This window comes from Helicoverpa zea, chromosome 31 (assembly GCF_022581195.2).
Source record: "Helicoverpa zea isolate HzStark_Cry1AcR chromosome 31, ilHelZeax1.1, whole genome shotgun sequence".
Classification (NCBI taxonomy): domain Eukaryota; kingdom Metazoa; phylum Arthropoda; class Insecta; order Lepidoptera; family Noctuidae; genus Helicoverpa; species Helicoverpa zea.
Window position 1 is genome coordinate 16,511,237 of NC_061482.1, and position 17,171 is coordinate 16,528,407.

General features: G+C 36.0%; 1 protein-coding gene across 1 annotated transcript; it reads left to right on the forward strand.

Moving 5' to 3' along the window:
* Nucleotides 1–8,624: 8,624 nt before the first annotated feature.
* Nucleotides 8,625–11,047, forward strand: LOC124645373 (the record flags this gene model as incomplete). The annotated part of the gene is made up of 1 exon (XM_047185176.1): nucleotides 8,625–11,047. A coding segment is annotated over one exon (1,938 nt), but the record flags the coding sequence as incomplete, so codon positions are not given.
* Nucleotides 11,048–17,171: the final 6,124 nt, after the last annotated feature.

Consider the following 17,171-nt stretch of genomic DNA (forward strand, 5'->3'; position numbering starts at 1 on the left):
AGTGACGACACGTGGGGAAAATATATGAAACAAAACAAAACATAACATAGGTAAATTAAAGTAAAGAATAAATTCAGCTTGTCTGGTGAAATAAATGTTAACAAAACCAACACAACGAAACTTTATAAAGATGATAACATTTAACAGAAAATAAAGAGAATGTCAGGTAAGATTTTTTTATTTAACGGCAGATTTTGCAGTATTAATTTCTTTTTTAAATCCTGAAGCAAAGGCTTTAAATGTTGTTTTTTGTTCTTACAGGCAAGAGATTTTGTTATTTTATGAGTTTTGTTATAAATTTTTATAATCGAATATTTAAAAATATAAACAATATGTTGTAAGATAAGTAAATGACCGAACAAATATCCTATATAATATATAAAATAGAAAGATGCAACAAGAAAAAGAAGATAAATAATAAAATAATAATGGACAACTAAGGAAACAAAATATATATTTTTTTTAATTATCATAATTTTTTCAGTGCTCTGAAACCGAATCCCAAGGAGTGAAACACAACTACCAATACTAATTTGAGTCTCCGGACACTACATTGGCCCCAGATATACCGGCCCCAGCTTCCAGTCGTGGGGTCAGGCAACGCGGGACCTTTTAGTCGCCAGGAGGCGGTAGCCCCCTGGCCGAATATTTTTAAATGCAATCCGTGATTGTGAAGATTTTGAAGCATTTTACATTTATATCCTTTTTTATTAAAGTTTAACAACAGTTCTTTGTTTCAATGAATGATGACAGTAGCGACGCCGGAAGCAGTGCATGTCAACCATCTGCATCGGCTGAGACCTCAGTAAGATGCCCCTTCTGTTGCAAGGCAAGATTTTTTTAAGGAGAAAAGGGCCTGAAGGTACACTTCAGCATATCGACAAAGAGTATCTCAGTGCTCTTGACCGTTCAAGTCACACCTTCAATAACCCTCATTTTTAGATAGATTATTCTCATCATCCAAATCAAAGAGCAATATCCCCATACTGAAAAAAAAGCCCAGGGATGCAGGGCGGACTGTTGCGTCAAGTTTAGCCCGATGCGTCCGTCTTGCAAACCAGGAGAATGCAGAAAGCGCCACAGAACAGTTGCTTACCCCCCTTCAGAAATCGACACGTTGACAAAACTCAGGTCAATAAAAAATCTCTGACCAATCAAATAAAACTAAATGTAGTTTTTCTACCTCCATTTTCAGCACAAACACTTTTTCACTAAATTCCAAATTCACGAGGACAACATTGTGTCAACATTGACATAAATATATTCTATAACAATAGACAAGAACATCCATAAAAATTAAAAATCGATAAAAATAATATGTCCGCTTATGCCATGCTTATGCTATCTGTTGACATCTTGTTGACGTATTGTGCCAGGTAGCCATCCTCATTGATGTTAATCGCAGAAGTGACACAACGTTTTCGATCATATTTTACCTACATTGACACGAGACCAGAGAAGATTGAGGGAACTCGACAACTGAATATGTAATAAAATATCTCGTATTTGGGCTTATATTATTTGTATTGATGAGAACTTTCCAGGTATGCGGATAGTGACAACTATTTGTCAAAGTCAAAGTCAAAGTCAAAATCGTTTATTGAAAATAGGCTAGATTCTAGCACTTTTTCACGTCAAAAAAATACAAAATGACAGCACCCCCAAAACGCCCCCCTTTCACCACTTCCTAGTGTTATGGCTGGGAAGAAGAAGTGGTGAAGAACAAACTTCCCAGCAACACAGCTGTCTATTACAATTTAATTATAATTAAATTACAATTATACAATTCAATATTAGTCGCAAAATATATATATATAAAAAAAACACTTGTTGTCCACTTCAGAGCTGCCATCTGCGTGTATCTGTGAAATAATCATTAATGTTATAATAAGCCTTTTTAATCAGTATATCCTTAATTTTGATTTTAAAAGAACTGTCCGTTAGTTCTAACAAATGAACTGGGATTCTATTATAAATGCGTATACAAAGGCCCACAAACGAACCGTGCACTTTATGCAATCGATAGTTGGATGCGGTTAATTTATGTTTATTTCTAGTGTTGAAATTGTGCACGTCACTCTTTTTACTAAAAAACTCTATGTTTTGCCTTACATATATTATATTGGCATAAATATATTGAGACGCCACAGTCAGAACACCAATATCCTTAAACCTTTCCCTTAGGGAGACTCTAGTACCTAGTCGGTATATAGCACGGATAGCACGCTTCTGTAACACGAAGACATTTTCTATGTCGGCAGCATTGCCCCACATAAGAATTCCGTAAGACATAACACTGTGGAAATAATTGAAGTACACTAAACTCGCCGTGGCTACATCGGTGAGAGCTCTTACCTTTCTGACAGCGTACTGTTATATTCGTAATTAGTTCGCGGTTATTGCAAATGCATGCATTTTTGATTACTATAAAAATAGTTGCAACCGCGTGGCGGCTTCAGTCTACCGGTGCCGTCACTTTGTCAATATCTTATCCTGACGAGTTTAAGACAATCCTTTGCTCTAATCCTTGTAAAGTTCAAGTTCTTTGATTAAAGTAGTGTTAGCAGTATTAGTGGGTTTTTTTTAAAAAGACTGACACCAGCCGCGTCCTAACAACTGGTGTCAGAAGTGGGATGCTGAGGAGAATCTATACAGAGAGCCCTTAGCATCCAAAAGAACTCTAGCGGCTACGAGTCGGTCGTGATCGACGGTCAGCCTCCGCCCTTAGCGTGAGCCCGCATCACACCCTGCTGCAAGGACACTACATTCACGGCAAGGTCTTCCAAATTTCAACATCTTCACCGGTTGAGCTCATCCATCATAGCAACGTATCGACGAAATCACGTTTTCCGAGTCTACACGCGCCACTTCATCGAGTGTCGGGTTACTTCCGGCCGTGTCGTCGCTGCTGCATCGCATCGCAATATTCGTGACCTCATTTAAGACATTTTTACGGAATAATACTACGCGTGGACAAAATAATGAAGGTGATAGCTGCACTGCTGTGAGTAATCTATCAATCTTTCCTATTTAACACACCATCTTAATTTACTTATTACATTCTCTTTATTAACCATTTCTTATATCTATCTTTTATCTTCTACTTCATCATCTTATACGTTATAATTTTTATCGAACTATTTTTTTTTTTTGAACACAAAATGACTGACAAGGGAGAACCTAAAATTACCCTTAATGTATTAACCAAATTCATCAAGCCTTACAACGGAGACAGGGAATCTCTACCAGCATTTTTAACCAATTGCGACAGTGCAATTTCATTCTGTAGCGTAGATCAACAAGGTTTTCTCTGTAAATACATAATTTCACAGCTTGAAGGAAAGGCACAAACAGCTTGTAGCCTTAAAACTTTTAGTAGTTGGCCCGAATTAAAAAAGTTTTTAAAATCTACTTTTGGCGAAAAGAAGCACTCAAGCCATTTGCTGCACGACCTTCAAAACTGCAAGCAAACAGCTTCAGAGACTGTAACGCAATATGGTCTACGCATCGAAGCTTGCTTGACTCGCCTCCAAGCCGATATCCAATTCTCGTGTGAGGACAAAGTTCAACTACCTGGGCGTATAGGAGCAATGGAAGACTTGGCCCTCAACACCTTTTTGCTTGGCCTTAGTCCCAATCTCTCTACCATAGTAAGGTGCAGGAACCCTCTAACCCTGAATGACGCCATCACACAGGCCATTGAAGAAGAGAAGCTTTTAAAATTAACTAGGGTTTCTTCCTACGGCCCTAAGCCCATCAAAACTTGCTCTATCTGCCATAAAAATGGCCACTCCTCTTCAGACTGTTACGTGAAGAAACGTGAACAGCAATTTCAAAAATCTTTCGTAGTACAGCCTTCAACATCATCTTCCGGTCAAAATAATGTGCAATTTTCTCAAACCCTCATTTGTGCCTACTGTAAAAAGCCTGGTCATCACATCAATAATTGTCGTAAAAGACAATATAACAATCAACGCCGTGCGGAACCAAACAACACGCAATCGCCACCTCAAGTTACAAAGGAAGGGCGTGTCCATATGTGCGACTGTGAGTTCCAAGGCTCGCATGACTCATTCTCAGATGATGATGATTCAAAAAACTAAAATTGGTTTCAGAGGTGTGCCAACTGAAACCAAAACCTCCTGATGACGGCACAATTTTGAAAACATCAAAATCTTATAACTCTAACTCTTATAATACTAAATCTTATGATACTAAATCTTATAATACTAAATCTTATAATACTAAATCTTGTGAACCTTTATCTTATAATACAAAATCGTGTGACCCTAAATCTTATACTAAACCTTGTCACCCTAAATCTTGTGACGTCAATTTCTATAATACTAAATCTTGTCACTCTAAATCTTGTGACGCTAAATCTTGTGACGTCAATTTCTATAATACTAAATCTTGTCACTCTAAATCTTGTGACGCTAAATCTTGTGACGTCAATTTCTATAATACTAAATCTTGTCACTCTAAATCTTGTGACGCTAAATCTTGTACTATTAAATATTACAATGACGTATCTTTACCGGATTCTTCATCTCAATTTTATACTAAATCTTGTACTAAATCTTCACCTAAACTTTGTTCCAAGTCTTGTCTTAAATCTTATACCAAATCATCACCTACATCTTATAATAAGCCTTATAAAACAAACCCTTGTAAGTCCCTCGATTCAAAGGCATCTCTAAACGCGTCACAAATAACCACAGAATCATCCTTAGATTTAAAATCACCTAAAATTAACTCCTATGTCGATGCCTGTAAGTCACCGTGTGACAAGCCAAAAATAACTAAGCACTTAAATGAACCCCTAATTTCTGCGTCTCAAAACCTTTGTGATGAAAAATCATATTTCCAGTCAAAGGCAGATATTCCGGTTTACGAAACTACCATTTTAAATAAGAAAATATCTTTACCACATTCTTTTATAAAAACGCCTTATTCTACTAAACCCTTGTGTCTCTTAATTGATACCGGTGCAACAGTCAGCGTTATTAAGCGCTCTAGTCTTTGTATTCAACCTGAGCTTTCAAACGAGATAATTAAACTTAAAGGTATAAATGATAATGACACATTTTGCGAAACGCTGGGGTCATGTATAATAGACTTACAAATTTCTAATGCCACTCTTTCATATAAATTTCACATTATTAATGACGCAATTAACTTAGAATCAGACGGTATCATTGGAACAGATTTCTTACATTTCTTCAAAACAAACATCGATTACTCAACGAAGTCAATAACATTAAAAGGTAATACTATACCCATTCATTATACGACTCCTAAATACATTATACCTGCTCGTTCAGAAGTTGTAATAGAATGCATGGTCTCGAATGAACCGTCGGAGTTACATAATTTCAAGGAGTCGCTTGTGCTAGATCATGTTATTACTGACGGTGTTTTTATCGCGAACTGTATTGTATCTTTAAAATCTAATAACCGTGTCAATGTGTCAGTCTTAAACACTACCGACTCGCCAATTGAAGTCAAGGATTTCAAGGTACACTTAACCGAAATCGATTGGTCAGAGTTTTCACAAAATACGCTTCAAATTGAAGAAAACGCGTCTTTAAAAATAAACACTATTTCTTCAACGCCGTCGGACCGTATACATAAAGTTTTAGACCAGATACGACACTCGCATTTAAATAGGGAAGAGAAATCCGCTTTGTTAGAGTGTTGTTCCAAATATACAGACATCTTTCATTTAGAGGATGAACAGCTGACTTATACCAACGCACTTAAACATACAATTAATACTGGTAATGCTGCCCCTATTCATGCAAAATCTTATCGCTTTCCAGAGTGTCACAAAGACGAAGTTGACTCTCAAATAAAAAAAATGTTACAGCAGAAAATTATACGCCCCTCACAATCTCCTTGGAGCGCCCCGGTATGGGTAGTACCCAAAAAGCTAGATGCTTCAGGCAAAAGAAAGTGGCGTATCGTTATCGACTACCGAGCCCTTAATGACGTCACAGTCACCGAAATATACCCTTTGCCCTTAATCACAGACATCTTAGACCAATTAGGACACTCTAAATACTTTACAACCCTTGATTTAGCCAGTGGATTTCATCAGATACAGCTTGATCCCATTGATGCACCTAAAACTGGTTTCACCATAGTAGGAACCCAAACATCAGGACACTACGAGTTTACACGCATGCCCTTCGGTCTTAAAAATGCACCTTCCACTTTTCAAAGGCTGATGAATACAGCGCTCTCTGGGTTACAGGGTCTTCATTGTTATGTATATCTTGATGACTGCGTAGTATACTCCCATGATCTCAATAGCCACATCTTAAAACTAAGTCAAGTATTTGATAGACTCCGCGAATTTAATCTGAAACTTCAACCTGACAAGTGCGAGTTTCTTCGCAGAGAAGTCACTTATCTTGGTCACATTATCACCGATAAAGGAGTAACTCCTAATCCTGACAAAGTGAAAGCTGTAACCGAATTTCCTACCCCTAAAAACGCAAAAGAAATTAAATCTTTCTTAGGTCTTGTCGGATACTATCGTCGCTTCATAGAAAATTTCTCAAAAATTACTAAACCTTTAACTTCTTTATTAAAAAAGGATACGATTTTTCTCTGGCAAGCCGACCAAGAACAATCTTTTAATCTTCTCAAAGAAAAACTAACTACGGCTCCTCTCTTACAATACCCCGATTTTTCAAAGCCTTTTGTAGTTACCACGGACGCTAGTAACTATGCTATTGGCGCCGTACTCTCTCAAGGTCCCATCGGTCAAGATAAACCGATCGCCTATGCATCCAGGACTCTTAACAAACAAGAAGGGAATTACTCCACCACGGAAAAGGAGCTACTTGCGATCCTTTTCGCAGTCAAAACTTTCCGCCCTTACCTGTATGGCAACAAATTCAAGATCGTAACAGATCATCGGCCTTTAGTTTGGCTCTTTAATGTGAAGGACCCTGGAAGCAGGTTAATTCGTTGGCGTCTTAAATTAGAGGAATACGATTACGAAATCGTATACAAACAAGGGAAAATGAATTCCAACGCGGATGCCCTCTCTCGTATTCCTATCCATGTCATGAATAGCCACAATCTTAATAAAACATCTTACGAAATCTTTTTTAAAAAACAATTCACAAAATCTTTACCTGAATCAAATACTAGAATCGAAGAACATTCTCAACCCTTACATCTTTCTAAATTTAAATCAATCGCTTGTCCATTCTCTCTTGACTTTGATTATTCTATGCCCCACTGTGAGGAATTGCTGTCGCAGGTAAATGACACTACTACTTTATTTGCGAGCGAGCGGTCTCCTATTACAGTGGAGTCAATTACAATCAATGATAAAACTATTTACATACTATTTACAAAAGTTCATCATTTTGACGAGATTAGTTACCGAATTGTATACGATATTTTGGTGAAACTAAGGGATAAAATTCTTGAAGAAAATCCTGATGAAACAGATTTAGCTCTTTCTGACTTCAGCGAACCTTTTTCTAAGCTTATTTACACTAAGATCTATAACATAATATCCTATATCTTTCATAATACAAACTTAATTATACATATCTATAAAAACCAAATTATCTATCCTACTCCTGCCGAGGTCCCTAAAATATTAAAAGACAACCACGACTCCCCTATAGCCGGACACCCCGGAATGAACAGGATGTACAATCGTATTAAAGCCTCATACTTTTGGAAAAGTATGCGTAGCGACATTCAAACCTATGTCAAGAATTGTAAATTGTGCCAAATTAATAAGCCTCTAAGAGCTAACAACAAGGCCCCTATGGAAATAACATCAACGAGCACAAAACCTTTTGAACGGCTCGCACTAGACATAGTAGGCCCTTTACCGGACGCAGGCTTTCAAAAATTCAGATTTATACTGACGTTACAAGATGACCTCACTAAATTCTTATGTGTTTATCCAATGATTTCATCTACGAGTGACGAAGTTGCTCGTAGTCTAGTACATTTTATGTCTCTTTTTGGTATACCTAAAATGATTCTTACTGACCTAGGAACATGCTTCACTTCTGAGCTATTCAGACAAGTCACAGAAATTTTCAAAATTAAACCATTGTTTACGTCACCATACCACCCTCAAACAAACGGCGCGCTTGAACGTAGCCACGCCACTCTCAAGGAGTATCTTAAATCTTTCGTAAACGAAAATCAAAACGACTGGCATTGCTACTTAGCAACTGCCATCCTCGCTTTCAACACGACTCCTCATAGTACTACCCAGTTCACACCATATGAACTCTTGTATGGTTACAAACCAAACTTGCCTAACTCTCTTTACGATAGCAATAACAGTCTTACCTATCATGAATATATTCGAGCACTTCAGTATAGGATGCGAGTTAGTAGGGAAAAAGCTTTAGAGTTCATTAGCAAAGCTAAGGAAGCATCAAAACAAAATTATGACGCCTCCGCTTTAAGGTGTAGTCCTAAATATAAGGTTGGTGACATGGTGTATCTTAAACATCACCACAGGCTTCGAAAAGCCTTATCCCCAATTTGGAAAGGTCCTTTCAAAATCGTTAAAATTATTGGAAAACATAACGTCACTTTATTAATTAACCGTAAACACGTAAAATATCACACAAACTTACTCAAACCTGCACATCCTTGATTTTCTTTTATCTTTTCTTTTCAGACTTTTATGTCAGCACGGCTCTACTGAGTCGGAGATTTTACCAGTCATACACAGTCCTGGCTTGTACTTTGACCCAACAACCAACATATTCTTCTACAACGATTTTTGGAAAATAGTCACGCACGTCGACGTTAACTCTATTGAGCCACATCTTAACGAAATTGACAAGCTTATTGTGAAGTCATCATTACTATGTAGTAAAATAGAACCTGGAGAATATTCCAATTGTAAAGATATTTTTAATTCTATCGAAGTTCTTTTAGAAACCAATTATGTAAAAGCACACTCGCTATCTCATATAATCTCTAAAGATGCTGCAAACCGGTTTAAAAGAGCTTTAGAATTTGGAGGAGAAATATTAAAGTTTTTCTTTGGAACATTAGATGCGGAAGATGCGCGCAATTATGACGCTGCGATTGACGCATGTGAGAAAAATGATAACGAGATATTTCGTCTCATGAAAGATAATATCCACATAGTTAAGTCATCAATCAATTCATTTAATTCTACAATTACCAAATTGAATCAAAATGAGGTTAAATTAAACTCTCAAATAAACAAGCTTAATCAGGTACTTTCCTTGGTAACTACAAATAATGATAAGGTCTTACTATTAACCAAACTTAATAATCTTGTGAATATTATAGAAGGTTCCTTACTCACTATATCTAACTTCCTAGACACTATTGTTAATGCTATTTTATTTTCTAAAGCTAACATCTTACATCCCTCCATATTATCGCCTAGTAAACTATTCCACGAGCTAAGCCTAAGAAGTAGTTCTATTAATAATAAACTGGATTTTCCTGTACCGTTAACGCTTGATAATATACACACTATTATAGATGTATCTAAACTAATTTCTTACTATTATAACAACAGAATATTTTTCATATTACAAATACCTCTCATATACCCTATCAAATACGAAGTCTATAAAATCATTCCACTACCAACCCCACACGATAATACTAACCCTAATACCTTCGCCTTAATAACTCCTTCAAAATCATACATCGCCTTAACAGATGATAGATTACATTACAGCTTATTTAATAATTTGCAACAATGCTCAAATGTAAACAATGAACATATGATTTGTCCACTCGTAAGTGTTTATTCTAGTATTACAAATCCGTGTTGTGAAACCAAACTCCTGACTGAAGTGAACCTGTCGTTGCCTAGTGAGTGCAATTCTAAATTTATATACGGAGACGTAGACATGTGGCAAACGTTAAACAATAACAAGTGGATCTATGTGCAATCTAAGTTAAATAAGTTAACAGTGCAGTGCGATAAGAGTGACATGAAAGACTACCCGATTATCGGAACGGGTATCCTAAAACTTACGGATGATTGTGTAGCATTTTCTAAGACAATTAGACTAGAACCGTCTGTATCAACAAACTTTGTAATTACCGCTCAACTAAAAGTCGATTTTGATATCACCCAAGATGAGTGTTGTAAAAAGGATATTTTCAATAAGTCAATACCTCTGTTATCTCCTTTATCTTTAAGCAACATTAATCTCGATTCATTGAAATACTCCTACAGTCAATTAGATAATTTGGAAAATGAACTTAACAAAATAAATAACGAATCTCACTTTGTCAAGTATAGCGGCTATTATTCATCCCTTACTATTGCTTGTATTATTCTTATATTCTTATTTATCTTGTATAAAATCTATGTAAAATGTTTATCAAGATCAAACAATCGCCAAAATTCCTGTTGTATCCAAATTTTTAATCAATGCAATACCCAAAGGGTGCTGGAAAGTGAAACCAAATGTCATAACTCTATTGAATTGACAGAAATTTCAGAAAGCAACGGTTCTACTCAATCTATACCAGATAATTTGTCCAAACGTAATCTTAATTATTCTTAATTGTAAATCTTTATTTTGACCTTCTATTCTTATGTAACTCTTAACCTTTTTGTCTTTGTTTTTAACTATACTTAATTTTATTGTTCTTAATATAAATGTGTTTTACTATTGCCAATTATTGTTATAACTTTGACATATTATTTTTCTTTTATATTACACTCTTAGAATTAGTTAGACAGAAATCATTCATAGTCATTAAGATCCTTTTGTAAAAAGTTTTGTCTTAACCTCCCATCAGAGTGACTTCGCATATCCTTAAGGATATTGCTTCGTTTTAAGGGGGGAAATGTTATATTCGTAATTAGTTCGCGGTTATTGCAAATGCATGCATTTTTGATTACTATAAAAATAGTTGCAACCGCGTGGCGGCTTCAGTCTACCGGTGCCGTCACTTTGTCAATATCTTATCCTGACGAGTTTAAGACAATCCTTTGCTCTAATCCTTGTAAAGTTCAAGTTCTTTGATTAAAGTAGTGTTAGCAGTATTAGTGGGTTTTTTTTAAAAAGACTGACACCAGCCGCGTCCTAACAGTACGCAGCAGAGCTTAGTCTATTCGTGAGGCCAGTTATATGCTCACCCCATTGAATTTTGGAGTCTACAGTTATTCCTAGAAAAGTGGTAGCTTGGACCGTTTCAATTTCCTCGTTGTTTAAAACTACACTGGGGCCGAGATTTTTCACGTTTGGCAAAGCAAATTTTATACATTTGGTTTTCTTCGCATTCAAAACCAAATTATTGGCTGTGAACCAGTGCGTTACTAACGACAGACACGAATTCACGTCATCAAAATCTACTCTATTCCTATCAACTTTAAAAATTAGAGACGTGTCATCAGCAAACAATACTACATCACACAATGATTTTAAATAATATGGCAAGTCATTAATGTACACAAGAAATAAAAATGGCCCTAGAATCGAGCCTTGCGGTACGCCCAAACAAACGGGTAGATTGGAAGATTTGACACCATTAACGTCAACACATTGCATTCTGCCGCTTAAATATGAGCTAATAACACTAAGTGCGCTATCTCTAATGCCATAGTACTTAAGCTTCTGAGTAAGCGTTTCATGTTGGACGCAGTCAAACGCCTTAGAAAGATCACAAAACACCCCAATTGCATTCTGCGACTTCTCCCACGCGGTATAAATGTGCTTCAGTAGAGCAACTCCGGCATCCGTTGTTGAGCGACCCTTAGTGAAACCATATTGTTCCGCATGTAAAATATTATGTAAATTGAAATGGCGCAGTAGCTGATTTAAAATGATTTTTTCATAAATTTTGCTTAACGCGGGTAAAATTGAAATCGGCCTAAAGTTGCCTAGGTCATTCTTGCTCCCTGATTTAAAGAGTGGTATAACCTTACTGTATTTCATAAGTTCCGGAAAGGTACCTGACTCAATACACTCATTAAATATACTAGCCAAATAGGGTGCAATATCGACAATAATACAGTCTATAACTTTTACAGAGATACCCCACAAGTCACCTGTCTTTTTTGAATTTAATGACTTGAAGGTTCTAACTATATCATGAGGTGTAATATAACTAAAAGTAAATGTGGCTTCACATTGGCTAACGCTACTTCGTAAAAATTTTTCGGCGTTGGTGGTAGAGGAGTCTAAGTCGCTAGTGGTCTTTATTGCAATATTAGAAAAGAAGGTATTAAATTCTCTAGCTACATCCGAATCTTTCTCATAAACTTGATCCTCATCAACGATTTTGTATCGAGTATCACGCTGTTTATTTTTTCCAGTCTCACTATTAATAATATTCCACGTAGCTTTAATTACACTATTAGTGTTCTTGATTTTATTACTAAAATACATCGATTTTGCCGCATAACAGACTTTTTTAAACAATTTGGAATAATTTCTAACAAATGTAATAAAATTTTCATCAAATTTATAATTTTTCATTTCATACAGCTCATACAACTTAGCTCTACTCTTGTAAATGCCGGGGGTAGCCCACTCATTGAAATTAGCCGTTTCTTTTATTACGAAAGTTTTGGTTTTAAAACTAGAATTAAATTCATATTTAATGATATCGAACAGAGCTCCGTACATTAAATGGGGATTGTCATTATCTAATATCTCATAGCCTAGTTTTGCAATTATATTATTTTTGAAAGTATTAAAACGACTGGTTGTTAAGGGGCGACATGTTATTTCCCGTTTGATTTTATGCTGTCTATCAGGAAACCGTGCCAGTTGACCACGGTGATCGGAAGGAAGGCCATTGGTAATCAGAGTCTCCGTGGCGGTACAATTACTAAATATATTATCTAAACAGGTTGACGAGGTTGCCGTAATTCTTGTTGGTTCTAGAAATAAATTAAACAAGTTGAAAGATTTAAATAAGTTAAGCAACCTTATAGTTAAGGGAGATGATTCTAAAATATTAACATTGAAATCACCGCAGACTAAAAGTGTTTTACTACTTGAATTTAGTTTAGAAAGGGAATTTTCCATTACCGATTCAAAGATGTTAAAATCCCCAGAAGGAGGCCTGTACACACAAATTATAACAAACCGCTCCAGTTCAACACATGACAGTTCTATGTTGCGCTCCACTGATAATTTAACTATATCCAAACGTTCTTTACACTTTATATTATTAGACACAATTATAAGAGAGCCACCATGGATGGCTTCCTTTCTAACAAACGCACTTTGTACTGTGTAATTACAATTATTAAGGAATATTATTTCAGAATTTCTGTGCCAGTGCTCAGTTATGCACATTACTTGTACCATATAATGCTCAATAAATAAACTTAATTCTAAATCCTTGCCGGAAAGGCCCTGAATGTTTTGATGTACAACATTCAGTTGATGTGGCCCACCCTTTGTCGCACCATGTAGTTTAAACTATCAGGTGTATCAATAGTTGTATTAGTAGAACTACTAATATTATTAAAAGAAGAGGTTACCGTAGTAGAACCCGGGTCAATTTGTATATTATTTGCTATCAATATAGCAATTTGTCTTTTATAATAAAAACTTAGATACATTGTATCATTTGTCATTACAAAATTATTTATAAATTTATTTGTATCAAAGTACATTATTCTATTATTGTAATGCCTAGTTGTATTGTACATTAATAGATTTAAATTAAATATGTACTGATTTTGTTCTTCAGTAAAATTTTTTGAATATGGTAAGGCACAGATGATAAACTTGCAATTTGTTTCATTATTTAATTTTATCATTAATTCAACACAATCTATTATATTTTGTTTACTAACTGCTAGACTATCTCCAAATAGCATAATGGCAGATGAAGTGGTATTAAGATTAGTCAATTTAATTCTTTCTATAATCTCATTGTAGCTGGCACCGGGTGAACAATTGTTTATTATATTACTTTTACAGTATTGAGAGACTAATTTACCAAAACCTAGACCAAATCTATCAGAAAATATTTGTGATGAGTTTTGATTTCCTGAACTATGTTTATGTGAAATGCTTGATGGTGGAATATTGCACTGAACAGCGACACGAGGTGGTATTGTGTCATTGTTCACAGCTGACTGCATAGTACTAGGCGTTGTTAACTGTAGGTCAGCTTGTACTGTTGGTTGAGAACAAGTACAGTTGTTATATTTGTTTTTAAGAGAATCAAGACGGTCCATATTTTCACTACCCAACTGGAGCAGCTCATCGGTAGCCAGAATATGTGCCTTAATTTGATATTTGGCTGCCTCATAATTGTGTGTAATTTTTGTTAACTCACGCTGCAGATCAATAGAATAGAATAGAATAGAATAGAATAGAATAGATCTTTATTTGCATAGAAAATAGGTACATGATACAGTTGTTCTACATAGTGATTTAGTGCTCCTTATATTTTCTACCTTTAATAGGCATGCAAACAGTTTAAGTAGGTAATCAACATACATTTAGGCAATAATCATGATAGTATTAATACATTCGTCTACAGATTGCATGCGTTTAAAAATGTCAATATAAAATTAAATGAAAAAAAATAAAAAATATATGTCAAAATAATCATCAAGCATCTCCTGTTGCAGAACCTGTGTATCTTGGTCATACATTAGCCTACTTTGTAAAAGTTGATTAGTGCACAAATTTAACTGTTGTTTTAAATTAACCTTACTTTTAAGTAAATTATTTAATTTGTAAGTCGATTTCTGTTTATGACACACTCTCTTAATTTTTTGAATCAATTTGTTTATTCTAATGTATTTTTTAATTTTTTTGTGACTCATATTTAGTGAATTTGATGCAACAAGCTCATTAAAAAGGCGATGAGTGTCGTCACTTTCTTGTTGTTCTTGAATTTGCTTGAAGCATGTCAACGACTTGTGAGCATCATTTAAGCTGGTCTCCAGTTCAGTAATGCGACTCAGAGCCCTCTCATGAGCATCACTACATTCACTAAAAGAACCTACAAAAACCTGTAACCTATCCCGCTGATCCAGCACATCCATATATTGAATGTGTAACTCGGCAAGTTGAGACTTTAATCCTGAGTTTTTATTAATTATGTTCTGTATTTCTTCCTCGCTCTCATCACGTTCCCTCAACAGTTGACCACAGAGCTCCTTAGATGTTTTCAGCTCTTCCAGGGTGTCCTTCAGTTTTACCTCCATGTCTTTGACAGTAGCCTTTCGTGTCTTAATGGACATGGTGTCAGGTATTTACTGAAAGCGTGAAGTAACCAAGATGAGAAAGACAGAAAAGAATAGCAGGTTAAGTTCACTAGATGACTGATAGTTTCAAGTATGCAATTCCGTAGCTTTAAGATTACACAGCAAAGAACAGCATAAGATTGATAAAGAATTATGCACGAAATTGAAATGAAGAGATATGAAAAGATATATTTATTCTGTAAACGTGATGCTTATTAAATGTGTAATTTAACAAAATTAACCGTTAAAGGAACATGTAATTTATCCGATAATATATTGATTTACTTGTTTAAGCAATCAGGAGAAAGTTATCTTTGGTTTTTACTCGCTTTTTATTTTTATTGCAATGTTAGGGTAGGTTACAAGGTTGACTTTGTTTTTGACGTAAATCCGATATGTAATGTAAATAATACAATCTGCAGTTGTGGAACTGATGCAGTAAAGTGTGACACAAATGTAATAGAAAGATACTTCCCGTAAAAATCCAATTAATTTGAATTGAGCGGTTGACAGCTGACCGCCTCCGTGTGATGTAGATTTTTATCAGTTATCCTTCTACAATGACGCCACAAACATTTGTACACTATATTTATGACCACTACTACTATATTAAATACTTTTAAGGGCTATTTTGACTACTTTTCTATTTTATTTTAATTTTAAATTACACAGCAGTTTTTTGTATCACTGAAAAGTTGTAAATAAAAAACTTTTTTATTTACGTAATTCGTTTATTGACTTGCATTTTTTACATCTTTGGTATATCGTATATTTATCAATTATAAAGTATATTCTAGAATTCTAGATGTATGTACACCCTATACTGCCCATTCTAAATGCATTCTACAGATAGACTACATCCAAAGGTTGTCTGGAAGAAATAGCGATAAGACCGCCAATTGTACTCTTCTTTGTGTATTGTGATTTCCAGAGTTGCTAATTTTCTTGGTGTACAATAAAGAATAGTATAATCTAATCTTACGTAAAATATGCGTATTTTTTATTATGACTATGTGTAGTTTTTACGACAATATGTCTACTGCATTTTACCTATTGGCACTTCTGCACTGCTTGGTTTTTTGGTCTATGATTTTAGGATGGCGAGTCGTGCAAATAAATTATTATTCTTAATATTTAATTATAATTTAATTACTTGCTATCTAATCGCTTGGACTACATTTAATACAAGATTCCGAACGCAGTTTCGCCTGCGTGATGTATTGATAAAAAGTAGCATGGCCGCGTCCCCATCATGCACGGCACGGCGTCGTCACCGGCAAGCACGCCAATAGCGAAATATCGACTGAATGGATAATGGATGGCGCACCGTTGCCCGCACCGTGCTGCGGCGCGGCGCCGTGCTGTGGCCCGGCGACGGCGTCGTGACGTTGTACGGTGACGGCGCCGTGCCGTGCATGATGGGGACGAAGAGCTCTGCCTCACTAGGACGCCATGGCAACGTCGCCAGCGGCTCAGGTCTGGCTACTTTTGGCATCCAAAAGTCGCCAAGTCGAGTGGCCATGGCGCCTCGACAGTCAAATGTTTACGTCGTCTCTGAAGAAATCGCACGCTGACTGGCGACCACACTGGCGACTGAGTGAGGTAGGTGCACGTTACCGTGTACATTTGTGTGGCAATCGTGGCAACGTCGCCAAGCTGCCAGAGTAGCCAGAAGCCACGTAGGGTAGTGTAGCTCGTGGCCACGCTTCCAATTTGGCGACGTTGCCAAACCGTCGCCCAGTGAATTAGTTTCAACCAAATCGGTCTAGCCTTTTTTTTGAGAAAGAATGACAAACCATACATTCTTACGAACTTTCACATTAGAGCTCTGCCTCATCAAGACGTCATGGCGACGCAGAGGCAGAGCTTCTATAATATTAGTAGGAAGTACGATAGTAGGAAATTATAGTAAGAATTAACAAATTAGATTACCACTGAATTGTTATTA